Here is a 16895-nt window from a genome sequence, read left to right as displayed (position 1 = left end):
TGTTTTGATTTAATAATGGAGTGTGCCTACTGAATATTTGATTCATTTTGTAATAATTTGTAATAAAATCTTACCTTAGGCGGAAAATGTTACAATTGAAGTTACAAATGTGCTGTTATTTAAGACAATCCTAATGTACAGTGGAGTCATTTTGAAGTGTTGGAGGTCACAATTCCAAACAGTTTGGCCAAAGTCCGTGTTAGTTCAATATTCTGTGGATTGCAATGCCAAGATACATTCTGACAGTATCTACTGGACAAGGTTGAATTAAGCATAACAAAATATGACAATAAATGTAATAAGCTTATGTTGCCAATTATGTTTGGAGAGATGCAACAGCTATTCTTCAGTCTGAGCTACTTAGATGGCTGTCAACATCACCAGTAACATGTCAGCACAAGAGAAATTGAGATAACTGATTGCTTAAAATAAAAGCATTAACACCTCAAAACTTCAGATAAAACATGGTATTTTCCCACTAAAATACTGAAGCCTGTAAAATATTTATGAGTTCTTTCATTATTCTAAAATGGCAAACCAAAGAAACACTGCATGGGCATGGGAATTACAATCATTGTAGAATTCTGAATTATGGTTGTGCATTAGAGCTAATCAACCCAAGTTCCTAAAGAAGATGAAAATAATACAAAACAGGTTTTCTTGGGGTAGACTGAATGGGTTAATTCTGAATCTGGATGTCAGTAAATCATAATTCCCTTTTGTTTCTTTACTGTTCCAGAACATTATCAGTAGTGAAGGCTGTGCAAAAAACAAAAAACAAGGCAAAATAGCAAATTGATGGGGCATTGTTTGATTGATCTTTTTGTATGCATCTCAATCACCAAAGTAACTCTAGATGGCTTATGCATTAGAGATTATGTCCTGAGCGGTGCTCATAAAATATTTTTCCAGCCATTTATTTTTATCCCTTAATAATTGACCATTTCTTCTTCTCTTCCATTCATTTTTCTTTTTTATTTCTTCCTGTTTTGTCTCATTCCCAGTATATTTCTACATTTTTTTCCAAAACACAATTATCTTTTTTAAAAAATAAATTCACTACTAATTTATCTGTCTGATTATAATGTATTAATAATACGTTGTGTTTACTGTGATTTTTTTTGATCATTTGGTTGCCTCTGTATGTCATAGTGTGTGCCTAATATTGTTACGTGTCTTCTTATAATCTTTATGCCAATGTTGGAAAGAGAGTGAGGCAACAAGCTGAGAGAAATCCATAATTCTATAAATCTGGCAGGTAACTTACCTGTGAAATCAGATCAGCCCCATCCCTTCTGATATTTGGAAGGCCCTCAAGAACTGGTTATGCTGCCAGATCTGGGGTTAGGGAACTGGTCCCATTGCTGAGAGGGGCATTTTTATCTTCCCTTTGCCAACGTTAGTATTTTTGTTTTTTAATGTTTTTTTAAATTATTGTGGCTTTTATATTTTTACTAAATGAGATTCTATCATATTCTGTGACAAACAAAAATGTTATGCCATGTTTTTTTAACCGCTGTAAGATAATGAGATGTCTGAAACTATCAACAATGCTGGATGTTGTATCTCAAGGGCAAATTGTCTTTATTTTATAAAAAAATATTGATTTAAAGCTTTCCAGATTAGGTTATAGCTCACATTCAGTATTTAGCAGGAATACTGTATATAAAAAAACTGTACAGTACTGCAACATGCTGTCTTTCCTTATCCCTTTCATTGGCCATGTCCCATTGGCCAACCAAAATGCATGTAAAGACCCCAATCCAAAAGTCACACATATGGTATGTACATCTGATATCATCTGAGATTGATATCAACTGGGAATTGCCAGATTCAGGGGTGATGTCTACATGGTCAAAAAATGTCATGCTGGCATGATCAAAGGTCCACCATTTTGTTATGTGTATTATTTCTTATCTTTTCATCTACACACGAGCATTGTGCTTTTTGACCCCACCAACTGAATCTAGAAACTATCAAGAAAAACCCGGGCAAATCTATGAAAAATCAGTAGTTGTAATCTGTAATTAGAAAGTAAAAACTCTTGTATGTTTATGGGAAGATTGCCAAATGTTGCAGTCTAACAGACTGAAAGACATCAGGATGGAGAAAGTTAGAATAGTTCAGAATAGAAATTCAAGGATATCAAAGTGTAAATGCACAAGTAATAATATCACAATTATGAGAATTATCTTCTCACACTGAAACTGCCAGGGATATTAAGGAAATCCAGTTTTTCTTTAGATGACACTGTAATAAATAGTATCTGCTCAGCAATGACAAAACATTTCAGTAAGAATTTCATATATTAGAAATAATAAGCAAAGAAACCCAACGTTGAGAAGATGTCCCCTGTGGAATTAGCACCATCCCCTATTTGCTTGTGGGATTTTTAACTCATTTAGCATTTTGCTTTGTTTGCTACTATTTGCTATGGTGGAGTCCAATTTAACAGGATCAGACTATTTCATATTTGTATTTTATCTACAGGATAAAGTAAGAAATAAGATTAAAAGCACTGAAAAATCAAAAAGATAGAAAACTATGTTTTGGACCCCGTATCATCATAATAAAAAAGATTATTCCAAAAATGAAGCAGTACCGCTTTCACGTTTACGTGCAAATAATTAAAAATAACAGTAACATATAATTTTTTGTTAAGCAAATACTTCTAGTGCTAATATTTTCTCTGCAAAATATAATGACTTAAAATCCAAGTAGTCAGAAATCACAGTTTAGGAATATTGTTTTTTTAATGGTTGCTTAGCAACTTTGTTACTATCTGTTGCCACTATATATAAACAGAAGATAGCTCTATAAATTAACTGACAAAAAACTAGAACAGATAAAAATAAAATACATTTCAATGGCACCGAGTTTCTAGGAAATTGTCCTGAAAACTTCAAGCAACTGAATTTTAAGCCTTTACTTTTTGTTTCCTTTGTTTGATTGAGAAAAGCCACAACTAAAAAGAGAAAAACATGCTCTATAATTGTTCTTTTATCATTCGTGGTAGAAGAAATGCCTATAAATTTTTTAAAATTGTTGTTATTAGCATGCTAGGAAAGAAGTTATCTTTTTCCAGACTCTGTTTAAAGAGACATTATCCTATTTATTAGATGAACTATTTCGTCTTTTCATTAAAATCTACCTTTATTTTAACATTTACAGTTGGGCTTTATCTTTTATTAGCAAAAGTTTTCATTTATTTCATTCTTTATGTGCTGCCAAATACATACATTCATACATACATACGTACACACACACACACACACACACACTCATACATACACAGATGACACCCTCTGGAGAAAAATACTATGGGGGTAAGACACCCCTAACACCCCTTGGGGGGGTGTTCTGTTAAGATACAATTTGTTCTGCTGTACTGGCTTCTACTGTACAGCGCAGTGGAGTTGCCACGGTAATGGCTTCACAGTACTCCACAAGAGGGCTCTCTCTGCTAAGGGAAAAAAATCCAATATTAGAAATTACATTTGGTCCTGACATTTCCCCCCTATAAATAAATACCTGGGTAATGCCGGGTTATCAGCTAGTTTAAAATAAAAGCAAACTTAAAGCAGTTTTTCTAAATATAAAATATAAGAGCAAATCGCAGTCAAACTTCAGCTCATTGCTTGTTACAGTTTTTCAACAGATCTTGGCTCTTCATAGGCATCTATGCACAGGTGCAGCACATAGAAAAGCCAACAGGCGTTAGTGAGCAAACTTCGTGGGAGAAACAGAATTTAACAAAATATGGAAAATCGTCAGATTGTGCAAGGATTATTAGGCTGTCACCCAGACATATGGATTTGTATACAAAGACATTGGAATAAAAAGGTAGTAGCAGGAATGTTATAAATATATCAACTGAACACAAAGGATTCTCACAGTTTTTTTGCACTGAATGGAACAAGAAACAGCCTTAAGGCTAGTACATTGTGCACTTTACAGAAAATTCATCTCTCACCACCAATTTACCTTGTATCCATAGGCATGTGGAGGACTATAACACTTGGACAGGGCCACAATCAGAGTGTAGGGCATTCTAAATCTTTAATCAATGCAAACACACTGGATTTCTATATCTCAATCAATGTATGTATGTATGTATGTATGTATGTATGTATGTATGTATGTATGTCTATTTTAGTTATTAAAGCGCAGATCTACATAGCCGTAAGAAATGCTATGACTTGAAATATTGGGAATTAGAATCTTGGATATGAAATGCAAAGACATGTTTATAAGCAACTATTTATAACCATGTTTCATTTCGATGCTCCAGTAATTAAAACATTGTATACTTATGTAGGAGATCTAAATATCTGTGCTCTACTCCTTTCAACTGTTTTAGCCTAGACTAGATCTTACTAGGAGGTAACTAGCACCACCTTCTGTGAATATCTATGACTTAACTTTACACAGTAAAACTGTTACAGGCAGAGGTAACTGTTTTACCTGTCAATGGTACTTATTAAAAATTTTTTAAGGTTTAAATATTTTCCATGCTCCTTGGTAGATTGTGGACTTTGGATTTACTCGTTCAAGGAATCGTTTGCAGAATAAAAGGGCAGAAAAGATGGATGTCTAAACAAAGAGGATTTATGAGAGATACCAGGAGGCAGCCTTGGGCCTTTTTCTCTCTGCTGTTGCTGTATAAAATCCTAGCTGCTTAATTTCTTTACTTTCCACTCAGATATTTCCTAGTTAGCTCCATTATGGGTGCTGCATTTTAAGGCAACTTTATTTTTTGTTATTTGACCCACCGCAACCCCATGGACAATGTTCCTCAGGCCTTTCTGTCCTCTACCAGCCTCTGGAGTCCATTTAAGCTCATGCCTACTGCTTTGGTTACTCCATCCAACCACCTCATTCTCTGTCATCCCCTTCTTCTTTTGCCCTCAATCTTTCCCTGCATTAGGCTCTTCTCCAGTGAGTCCTTCCTTCTCATTAGGTGGTTAAAATATCTGAGTTTCATCTTCAGGATCTGGCCTTCTAAAGAGCAGTCAGGGTTGATCTCCGCTACGATTGACCGGTTTGATCACCTTGTAGTTCAAGGGACTCGCAGGAGTCTTCTCCACTACCATAGTTCAAAGGCCTCAATTCTTTGGCACTCAGCCTTTCTTATGGTCCCACTTTCTTAAACTGGAGAAAGAGTGGTGGAAATGTGGGGCTTCAGAAAGGCTGGTCTGGATTGGAATAAGTTTGCTGGAAACGATCCCTCCCTCACTACCATCAGATCATTTGGCAGTCAAACTCAAAATCTTTTTGGAATCTTCTGCATCTTACTGGCAGGATTCCAATTGCCCAAATCCCTTGGATGGTATGAAGAGCACAATTCCCAGAATTTCTAATGCCCAGAAATCTGGGGAAGCGGGTCAGCCACAGCTTGATTGCCAGAAACAACCGGTAGTTCTAAAGTTTTATCTAAAGATTTGTCTTTCAGAAATCTTTGGCTGCTCTTAGACCAAGATTGGGTTGTACCATGAAAACCTAGTAGCACTGTTTCTTTGTTGCAATTACTAACGTAATATAGAGGAGGAGTTTGGCACAAACTACATTGGTCCTATTGACATATTATTTTCTGACTAAGTTTTTTTTAATCAAGGTAATTATTACTATTAGAAAATGAGCTAGCAAGATGATAGAGCTAGCCTACTCTAGTCCACTGTTTGGAAATAAAAAAGGCAGGTGGGCGTGGGGAATGGGAAGGCAATGTGGAAGTAACATAGTTCCTTTAAGTGAAACATTTAGTTTCTTTCTCTGTCTCTAATTTGCCTGCCAGAAAAATCTCTCAGGTTTCTTAATTTTGCAAATGACTTCCATGCCCACGTATAAAAATAAAAGCTTTATTGATTCAAACCGTTTTAATAATTTTGGCAAGTTGGTAAAAGTTTTTTGGAGGGTTAGCTGATTATTATTATTATTATTATTTATTCACATTTCTAAACCGCCCCCTCTCCCAAAAAGGATGTCTCTTACTTTTTTTGGGGTGTGGCTGGAGTAGAAATCTGAATTATAAAACCAACCACAGGGAAGAGGTAGCAAAAAAGGAACACTTGGCTAATTCAGATCCCTGTGAAGGAAACAAAGGACATTGCAATTTGAATTTGACACAAATGAAGGCAGGGCTATCAATCGCAAGGGACTGCACAATCTTTTCCTTCATAATGGATTTTTGGGTGATAAGAAAAGAGCCTCAAGAAATGGCAGAGAAAAACACAAGAAGGTTATAGATGGAGAGCTGGGTTTAACTTGGCTTCTCGGTAAAATGCTGTCAATGAAGTAATTACACAATAAAAGCACTCACAGCAAGCATGGTCTGGGGCAGTATAAGCATCTCTCAGTACCCTGATATGAACGAGCAGTTTTTGACTGTTGGAATGCGGATAGGCTCTGCTTCGTTTATACTGAGATAGTAGAAAGTGCAAGTATTATACAATTTCACTGATCTCCTTCCCATGAAGGCGAAATATGAATGAGTGCTCTGCATGTTACATTCTAAGTCTTGGAATTAATAAGCCAAAGGCAGACTAAGTCATGATAGAAGGCATAGAATTTCACTTTCTGGAAAAGGAAGAAAGTGAGGTGTTGTCCAAAGGATTCCTGCCTTATTTTGCTGAAAAGCTTTTAAAGTGTGATAGATAAAAATAGAGCGATAATAATGATTCCACTGGTGCTGCTTTGTCTTGTCAATTAATCTCATTCTTTACTTTTCTTCCTGTCTTTTTTTTTCCCTTCTCCTTTAGACTGTCTACAAGGCCTGGCTCTGTTCCCAGTATTTTGAAGTCACACAGTCTCATTGCAACAACACAATTCCTTGCAAGCAATACTGTTTGGAAGTTCAGACAAGGTGTCCATTTATATTACCAGACAATGATGATGTCATCTATGGAGGGTTATCCAGTTTCATCTGTACAGGTATGGCAGATTTTAGCAGCTGTTTCTAACACTTCTTTCAGAGCCATTTTCTGAAGCCTGAGGACCACGTATAATTAAGAATTCCTTTCCCCTTTCCACTCAAGATCTCCTTCTCCATTATATATCCCACAAGAATGATGTTGCTCTGTAATCCTCAAGAGTGTTCCCTTTTGCCTTCTCTCTTTCACCCTTCCCCTCCTCCTCATGTCTACTTAGGCATGACTCATCTGCCTTAGATACACTTCCTATTTATGTCACCTGTACAGAATCCCTCAGCTTGGACAATATTTTAAAGGGCTTGTTAGAATGAAACTTCCTGTGCTGTTGAGGGAGGCTAAGTTATAAAATTCAATGTGAAGAATGAAAAAGGTATGATTCACTTTAAAAAAAAAAGAGATACCTTTGCAATATCACCATGCCCGGTTGTTTGCATCAGCTGTGCAACCAATGCTAGAATCACCTCTGCTTATAGCTTTAGCTTAAAAATACCAGGCAGTTCTACAGAAAATACTTCCTGTGTGAATCTTTTTTTGCCTTTCTTCCATCCTAAATTGCAATGCTGTGTACCTGGTCCAACTACATCCCCAGAGCTTGAAAATGTGTCAACGAACTGAAATATTGAAAGAACAAAAGGTGTACTCAAATATGAAGCCTCTTGGTGCAGTGGTTAAGGCATCAAGCTAGAAACCAGGTACTGAGTTTTAGTCTCATGTTAGGCACAAAGCAGTGACGTGCGGTGAGGTTTATGGCTGGTGAGGCACTGACACAGTGCTGAGTTTCAAATATTTTTAGACTTGTGGACTTCAACTCCCAGAATTCCACAGCCAGGCATGCTCAGTTCCAATTTAAAGCGACAGCATTTGTTTTTCTCCTTTGCTCCTTCTTTCTTTTTCTTTTTCTTCTCCTTCCCCTCCTTCCTCCCTCTCTCCCTTCCTCCCCCTCTCTCAAACACACACACACACACACACACACACACACAAGTTGGATTGGACTATCTCTCCTACCCCTTCCCTCTCTCACTCACTCTCAAACAAACCCCCCCAAGTGTAGTTTGATTGCAGGTGGAGCCACGTTGCCTTTTCAAACTTTTAATCAGTGAAGCTGGGCTACATTTTTATATAGTTTTATCCAGCTGTGTGTGTGTGTGAGAGAGAGAGAAATGAATGGGGGCCTGGGGAGGAAGTTACTACACTTGGGGAGGGAGAGCACCAGTGAGGTTAAGCAGAGTCATCCACGGTGAGGTAGCAACTAGCTCAGCTTTTTCCTTTTACTTTTTTTTTCATGATGAGAGTGGTGAGGCTGTGCCTCACTTGCCTCACCTGACTGCACGTCACTGGCACAAAGCCTGTTGGGTGACCTTGGGCCAGTCCTTCTCTCTCAGCTCTAGGAAGAAGACAATGGCAAATCACTTCCGAAAAACCTTGGCAAGAAAGCTTGCAGGGACTAGTCCAAGCAGTCACCAAGAGATAATACTGACCTGATCATACATACATAAATACATGTGTGTGCATGAACATATGGACAACACAAATTCTAGGTTTTTTTTTAATACTTCTGAGAGAATAATGATTAGATATGAAGCATCCATTCTCATTCTTGCTTTTGACATGACTATTAACTTTGATATATGCCTACAATATCATGACAAATTAAATATGAATATGCAGTGTGAATAAATTCTTCGCCTTTAAAGATCTACTGGGGTTTTTTTTTTGTGGAGGGAATTTTATATGCTAATATTGGGTCTTCATAAAAATATTTTGGAATTAACAGGAATATTAAACATTTTGTGGCCTGGGCGTCATGCTTCTTCCTTCTGGTCTGCCTGAGGAAGCAAGAGGATTAAAGCTAGTTAGTCAATCCAAGCATTCAACCTTAATTAAACAAAAGGGTCCAAAATTTTCACCCTGGATAATTGGTATCATGCAGGAGAATTTCATATAAACGCTCAGAAATCTAGGGGCACTGGCCCATCCACAGAGGGGACAAAGGGATCAATGCTAACTGATGTGTACGGATTTTCAATCATGCATTTCCCACAACTTAGAATTTGTATCATATGTCCTAATACAAGTATATATTCACATATATATATTTTTTTGTGATTATGTTACACATGTTACACAAACATGTAATATTTTGGCATTATCACGGTTTGCTGACCAGACAACTGAACAGGTAAAGATAAGAGAAAGACAGAAAGACTGTACTTTTGACTAGCGGTGATAACCTAACCTCTTCAAATCTAAAGGTCTATGGAGATTCTCAGTCATCCAGGTCATGGTTGTCCCGAAGATGCTTTTTCAAGTGGCAACGGGGCTTTCTGGCATTTCTTTGAAGACGTTTTGCTTCTCATCCAAGAGACTTCTTCACTTCTTCAAATCTAATGCATCTATAAATTCCATGATCCCCAATACTATGATACTTGGATGGCTTAGGAGATGGGAGTACCACCTAATATATCTGGAAAATACCCTTTGGGAAATGCTGGCCTAGGTGTTGATTTATGATTTAATAAATGGTTGATTTATGAGCAGAATAATTTTATTACCGTGTTTCCCCGAAAATAAGACAGAGTCTTATTTTCGGGGAAACACGGTAATAAAATTATTCTTATTTTATTCTTATTTTCTTTTGACCCCCAAAATAAGTGCTTGGCCTTATTTTCGAGGAGGTCTTATTATTTTTGAGGTGCAGGAGGCAGTGAGTGTGGTCACCTCATGGCTGGTGCTGTGTTGCAATATTTTCAGGGAGGGCTTATTTTAGCACATGCACTCAAAAGCCCGACTGGGCTTATTATCCGGGAGGTCTTATTTTCAGGGAAACACGGTAAATAACCCATACTAACAAATACTAAACACACACACACACACACACACACACACACACACACGTGTTTCTTAGTGTTATTAAATTAATAAAAATCCTAGTCAATCAATACATTTCTGGGTTGACACATATATTGTGAAATAATGCAAAAGAAAGGATAGAAATCCATAAATAAAAACGGAATAATGCATTTGCATCATTTCATAATATGAAACCTCAAGGATGTTCTTTTTTGTAGTAATTCTTACTCCCAACTCACAAATCACATAGCTTGATTGAAGGCAAACTTCATTATCAGATCACGGGTGACTCTTTATCAGGAATTATATTTTTCTTGATATTGTTCATACTAGTGATTTTGACCAATACAGCAGCTTCTCTGTTAATAACATCAGAAGGTAGAAATAAATATAACTCAAAAACATTGTCCAGATTATACCACTACTTTATTGTCCCAGATACCATTGTCTACAATGGTTCCAATTTGTGAAAAACTCTAAAACACGAACTTGAGCTCTGAATGGCTAGTGAGCTATTTACTTTTTCTGAATTTCTGCAAGAGGAGAACAACAAAATATCTCAAACAAACCTCAGATTGCTATAATGCTCTGCTTGGTAGAGAGAAAACTCTTCTCCTTTTTATTTGGAATAGGCAAAATCCTAAAGATGAGAAAATGCACTAGCTGTTTCAAAATGCAACCTTTTTTTACTATTACCATTTATTTCTCATATAGCAAATCTTAATAGGATGGTTGGAAATGCCATGAATATGGGCATTAAAACTCTGCTTTAATCATTTAAAAACATTTTGTTTTAATGTTAGGTCTTTAACACAGAGACAAAAATTTTGCAATACAGAATTTAAACGTTGTGGACCAAAAGTAACCTCCTGTTTTGCCTGATAGAAATAAACAACCCCTGATATTGAAAAAGTTATTTAGATGGAATGGTGTTTTATCAGGGATACAGCTTAACTAAAAGAGCAAGACAATTATCCATATGGAAAGTCATTGGCCTTCAGAGATCATTCAAAAGTTCTCAATAACCAGTCGGTTTGCTGCTCTGTAGATTGTAAGATAGCACCTAAAGATGATAATGTTATTGCACCATTGTTAAATTTTAATGAAAAACATAATGTTGATGGGTTTCTGAACCTATTGCAAGTCTTCAGTTATAGTAGCCAGGATAATAAAAGCTGGGAAAATGTTACATGCTGCCCAGACTACATTAATTTCTGTGTATTCTGTAAAAATGAAAAATGAAGGAATGTCTGAGTTTTCTCAAGAGCCTTCTCCTTAGCAGAAGGAGTTTTCCAAGCAGAAACTCTTCTTCCAAACCGGAAATATTGTACAGTTCTTCAGGTCTTATGAAGATTGAACTGCATCAATTCTGTGTTGGCTGCCAGTCTAATTTGACCAATGACTAGCTGCAAGGCAATGCAGCAACTTCTCCTTGCTGCCTTTTGATGGTCATCTAGATGTGATAGTCTTAACTGTTTCTCTGCATTGTTAATGAATTCATCATTCAGCTGGTGAAAGTGATCAATGAGGTAGGTGATCAGGAAACTCTCTTGATCCTATTTATTTGGAGCCTCTAGACTAGAGAATCCCCCCACCCCCAAAAATAGGAAGGGGCACCAAGCAAAGGAGTATCAAACCAGAACCTCTGTCCTGAGAAATGCTTGCAGAATCTTGACTTAGAGAGACCCAAGTATTATATTTCAAATTAAAGCTGCTTCCTGAATTTAGACAGCAAACAACAAAATATAGATGTCACATGTTCCTTGGAGCCAATCAGCATTATTCTACTTATAAAAGGCCCAAAGCATTGTCTTGTTTATGCTTTAAATTCTGGGAACTATGCATGGGTTATTCAGCATGTATTTTAGAGTTTAGAACAGGTCACTGGGGACATCTAGTGGAGAACAGCAAGCAGTTCATGCATAACAAATTGCATTTGAGTTGTGAATGAGAAGCATTCAAGTTGGAAGTGAACATCTTTCACCGCGATAGTTCCTAAGTAAAGTAATCAGGACTGACTCTGTTACAAAAGAACTTATAATATGAATTTGTGACTCGCCAAACAGTAAGATACTTCAAAATGAAGGTGTTTAAAGTTGTTTTGGAATAGTATCATGAGGCAAGAAAGGAAATTGTAAAAATCACATCAAGGACAAAAAGTTGTTCCAAGTGTCCATAAGTAAATTTCATGAGATATTAATGGTTTGGGGGAATATTAATGAATTTCTTCTTTTCATTCAGGCTTAGATAACAAGCTAGTTGGTCAATTCCCGTGGCAACCAATGGATCAATCTTTAGATGATCCAAAAATGTGGACCTTCATTTATGGGAAAATGCTAGGAAGAAAATATTTTTTGATTGGCAATTTGGGGAGTTGCAGTCCAGGATCTCTGAAAGATACCAGGCTGAGAATATGTGTATTATTTTTTTAGAAGGGCTAATATAGGGAGACGTGGCTGCAAGAGTTGGAAGACACTGCAATTAGTTAAGGGAGGCAAACTCTGTGCAGAATGATTGATGAACCAACTGATGATGACAGATTTGGAAGTATAGCTATAGTTGGTTTTCCATGACATTTCAAGTACATTTTAGATACTGCTGAGTGTTGATTTATCTGAAAACCTTTTATAATAGTTTGAAAATTAAGACATACTCTATATACTGTAAGTCCCAAATTTATGGGGGGAAAACTGATTGTCAAATAATGCTTAGAATAGAACAAAATTCTCTGTTAAATTTGTTCAGATAAGCTTTTGTTAAATATTTGAGAATGAGTGGTTATTATTACCATTAATTAATCTTAATACATGCTGCTTTTCCACTTAGGTTGTCTGGAATGACTTCTGACACAAGAGAAGTAATGTAATCACAGCCATAGATTCTAAATATTTATACATTGTATTTGACTACTGGGCAGATTATAAGGGTCTATTCCTTTCTGTTTTTCTTTTCTTTATAAAAGACTATTAATATGTTGCTCTTTTTCTCTCCTGCAGGGCTCTATGACAATTACCCAACCAATGCAGAACCAGAATGCTGTGATGTCAGATGGGGACTCTTATCCGATAACCAATCCAAAGGGACTATAAAAACAAGTGACTCAATGATGTGTCACCGGACATCACTCACAGTTTCATCAGCATCAAGACTGTGTAACAGCAGACTCAAACTGTGTGTTCTTGTATTAATTCTCTTACATACAGTACTCACTGTCTCAGCAGCACAGAATTCAACAGAACTGGGCTTTGGAGGCATAACAAATTTTGAAGATAATTCCACCAATGAGGAATAAGAGACCTGATCCATCTCCTCCTACAGGCACACAGCAGGCCCACCCATATGGCAGTCAGACCCAAAAGTCTGGACCTTTTTGCCCTCTGTTCACTCCTCCAAAAAGCCTTCTGGGTGTAAAACTCAACCGACGGGCCACTATCCAAAACAAGGACACATCCTATACAGCTTTTTATTGACTAAAAGGCTGCCCGGTGACTTAAATTTCTCACACCATTTTATACACTGTGTTTTAATGTTTGGAGTTTCTTTTTTTGGTTTGTTTTGCACTTGTTAATACAGGATTTTATTTTTCAGACAGTTTCTCAGAGCTAAACTAAGTCTTTTCACTGTCTTATCTATTTCTAGTCATTGTGTGTGCTCATCAAATAGTTTGGTCTTTTATGTCTTGTCAGTTTCTATTAGAAGAAAGAACTGCTGTGGTTCCATGGCAAAAAGATTTTTTTAAAAAAACAAAACAGTGAAAACCAGCCCTCCCCTCCCAGCCCTCCCCTCCACAAAACCAGTTCAATTTTTTCCCGTTATATTTTCCCCTGCTTCAGTGCCCCACAGCAAACCATCCCTGCTTGCTTTCCTTTGGTGTAATCACAACGAATGGGCGTGCGGCCCAACGCACCTCTGCCACTGTTACACAAGTCGTCTGACTGGAGAAATCCAAAGTAAGGGGGGGCGGGGAGGAGAGCACAATTAATACTCTCCTTTGAAAGTGGGATCTGACAATGAAACCTTAATATAAAGAAATCTATAACAAACTGTTGCTCCAAGGCCCATTTTCAAAAAGTCTAGTCCTTTCTCACTGGTCAGTTGAACAGGAGCGGCCTGATTTAGTTCACCATGTGTGAAACCAAGCCAAGACCTCAGCGAAGTGATGAGAGGGGGAGGGGAGTCCTACACACCGGTGGGAAAAGTTTGGCATTCATTGTGAGTTACGGCTTTTATTCCTTTGTTATCACCTCTGTACCACATGGTAATACCATCTATAAAAACCAAAAGGTTTATGGGGGGGGGGGGGAAGAGAAAAAAAATATTTTCACCCCTGTTGTGATTCTGAGGATATCTAGAGATATCACGAAGGCCGTGAAGAGCACAAGTGTCCTATCAAGCATAGGTAATGTGGTCATTGCATGTGAGTGTACATACTCTGAACATAAATATTGGGGTACATCTCTTGTGGAATCATTTACCCAACCAAGCAGATGACCATTTTAAAATGAATTGCACCGTTGTGGGTCATGCTGATACAGTTCCTACAGCCTGGGGGATTGTTTCTGCTTCTCGAGGCAACAATTAAATCTTTGGGAGTAGGGTAGGGTGGGGAGGAGATCAAATTAAGTTAGTGCAGCTGGGAAAAAAAGGTTCATTTTTTTTCTTTTTTAAGGATATTTTCATGAGTGTGCAATAAAATTTAAGATGCTGGGCTATAAGTAGTCAAGTATTGTGAGGGGTTGACGGGAGAAGATAATCCAATTGCCTTTTTTTCATTGCTCTTTTTATAGGACCATATCACCTGCTGAGTGGATGGGATCTTGCTTTTTAAAATGGCTTTTTAGAGTTTACACTAGAATAAATGGAAGGAAAAGTTAATAAGGGCTGTTTTTTTAAAAAAACAAAAAAAAAAACAAAAAAATCTTCATTCCTTCCTGTTCTCTGACTACACTTGGGAAGTGCACTTTAGAGCTGTTTGCTGTGTAGCTGAGAGATGAAGGAAAAAAAGATAGAAAATATTCTCTTACTTCTTGCATAAAAAAAAGAATAATAACTCCTTGCCCATTTCAAGAAATGTTTCTGTTCCTCACTGCAGTGTTGATATGCATTTTTTATTCGTGTTCTATGATTTGTGAAGTTCTGACAAAAAAAAAAAGACATCCAAGAGAAACAACCCTACTGCTTTAGCAGATTAAACTAATGCATTTGTTAAGATGTATAATCTGAACTATTTTGCAAGACTTCTTGTTTTGATAGTGTTTTGCTATGACTGAGAATGAGGATCTTAAAATGACCTGCGCAAATACAAAACAAAACAAAACGGCACGTACACGCAGAATTCTTCAGCTTCAGTTTCTTTCCTTACGTTTTCCCTCCTTCTCCGCTGTGCATGTACACCTGTAGGTATCTACATGGCATAAAGCACCACGCGTTTCGAAGTGGGGTTCCCCCCCCCCCGATGAGTACATTTTGTGATACATATTGTTGGAATGCGCTGAAAATAGGTAGGGTGGGGAAAGGGAAAGCTTTATTCAATGACGGAATGTAAATTTCAAAGAAAATCTGATCTCTTCTTGCAAAATCCACGCAGCGAAATCTGTTCAGAACCAAAGCATTAGAGGGCTTAAGTGGTAGCCGTGTGGGGGAGAAAAAAAACACCTTAGGGGAGCTCTTGTTCAACTGACCACTTTTTCTTTCTGATCTTAACATGTAAATGGTCAGTAAACAGTTTGTTATATACCTTGATCTACCTCTGCTGTACAAAGGCCATTCAGCAACCTCCATTTCTGTGGCATTCATGGCATTGTTTTGTTTCTCCCATGAATTAAACATTCATATTTTGTTCCTCCTTTTGTTTTTCCACTATCTCAACACAGTAGTGTGTTCTGTTCACATCCCCCCAGTTAAAATGACATTAAAAACAGATGCTGATATTTCTCAGTGGGATCCTGTTTTGCCTCTTAATGATCTACTGCAGAGAATATCAAAAATGTATTCTCTCCCCCCCCCCCAGCAACCTCTGTCTGTCCCCCACCCCCATTCCTAGCCATCCCTTTTCGGTTGCATTTTTAGGGGGAGAAATCAGCTCAACTTCTTTTTGGCTTCAGGCAGGGATATAGGAGAAAAAAAATAACTCATTTAAAAAATAAACAGTGGCAACATTATTCATTTGCTTTTTTTAAAAAGCCAAACATTGAGTAAAATGAAGTAGGAAGCACAAACCATTTTACTTAAAAATATAATAAAATGTTTCCTTCCTTTCCAAATAGGTGCCTGCAGTTACATCGTCTCTGTCACTACCCCAATTCCCAATCTAATACTTTTACTGATTTTTCTTTTTCCCCCAAAAGGAATATAGTGTTCTCGGGAGACAGCTGCTGCGGTGTGTGTTATTGTTTGGGCCTGGGTATGTTTACTCCAGCAGTGGTCTGTATTCTTTCTTAGCAGCAGCTAAGAAACCATACCTAGAACAAAATGCCTTTTTTTATGAAGTTCAGAAAAACATAATCATGTATGATGCAAAAGCTCATCCCATCCATTTCTCATCCGTAACCGTTTTCTTGGCACAAACCTGAGCATGCTTGATATTGTGCATCTATTACTTTTGCCCAAATAAATTTGCATCTTGCCACTGTAACCGCCATCTTGTTCCATTTCTCCTTGTATTGTATGAGTTGACATACATGATGAAGAATTGGCTTCTAACAGACCATAATTCGATATTCTAGCCTAGTACATTGAAGAAAGAGAATGACATTTATTTTGAACTTGTATGCAACAAGACTTCCCCTTTCTTTCATGTGTTTTATGATTTGATTTTCTGAAATAAGGAAAAATCCACAGTTGTTGCAATATATTAATATTGCAAAGCCAAAATGTCATAGAACACAATCAGAGCTACTAATTGTTTCTTCCTTAGTGCACTTGAGAATTCATTATACTGACTTTCTGTTCATTAAAGAGAGAGAGAATAGTTTTTTGATGTGGAGGGGTAAATAGAACTGTTGAAAGCTATCCCTCCATGCAGAATTACTCGTTTTATGGAAAAGTGGATTAAAATGTGGGTACAAACTGAAGATCAAGTTCCAGTGAGTGTGGAAGACCAAGGATTGAAATATTTCG

The 16895-nt window shown here is 37.2% G+C and overlaps 1 protein-coding gene across 1 annotated transcript in view; it reads left to right on the top strand.

The window, feature by feature from the left end:
* NALF1 (NALCN channel auxiliary factor 1) overlaps positions 1-16604 on the top strand; it is a 477447-nt gene extending 460843 nt beyond the window's left edge. The window contains exon 3 of the mRNA XM_081946004.1: positions 12773-16604. Coding sequence (XP_081802130.1) covers positions 12773-13068 — 296 coding nt within the window. The 3' untranslated portion in view covers positions 13069-16604. The remainder of the gene's footprint in view (positions 1-12772) is intronic.
* The last annotated feature ends 291 nt before the right edge of the window (positions 16605-16895 follow it).

The sequence above is a fragment of the Natrix helvetica genome (assembly GCF_964273705.1).
Source record: "Natrix helvetica genome assembly, chromosome: 3".
Taxonomy (NCBI): Eukaryota; Metazoa; Chordata; class Lepidosauria; order Squamata; family Natricidae; genus Natrix; species Natrix helvetica.
This window is presented reverse-complemented; position numbering and strand designations above follow the sequence as displayed.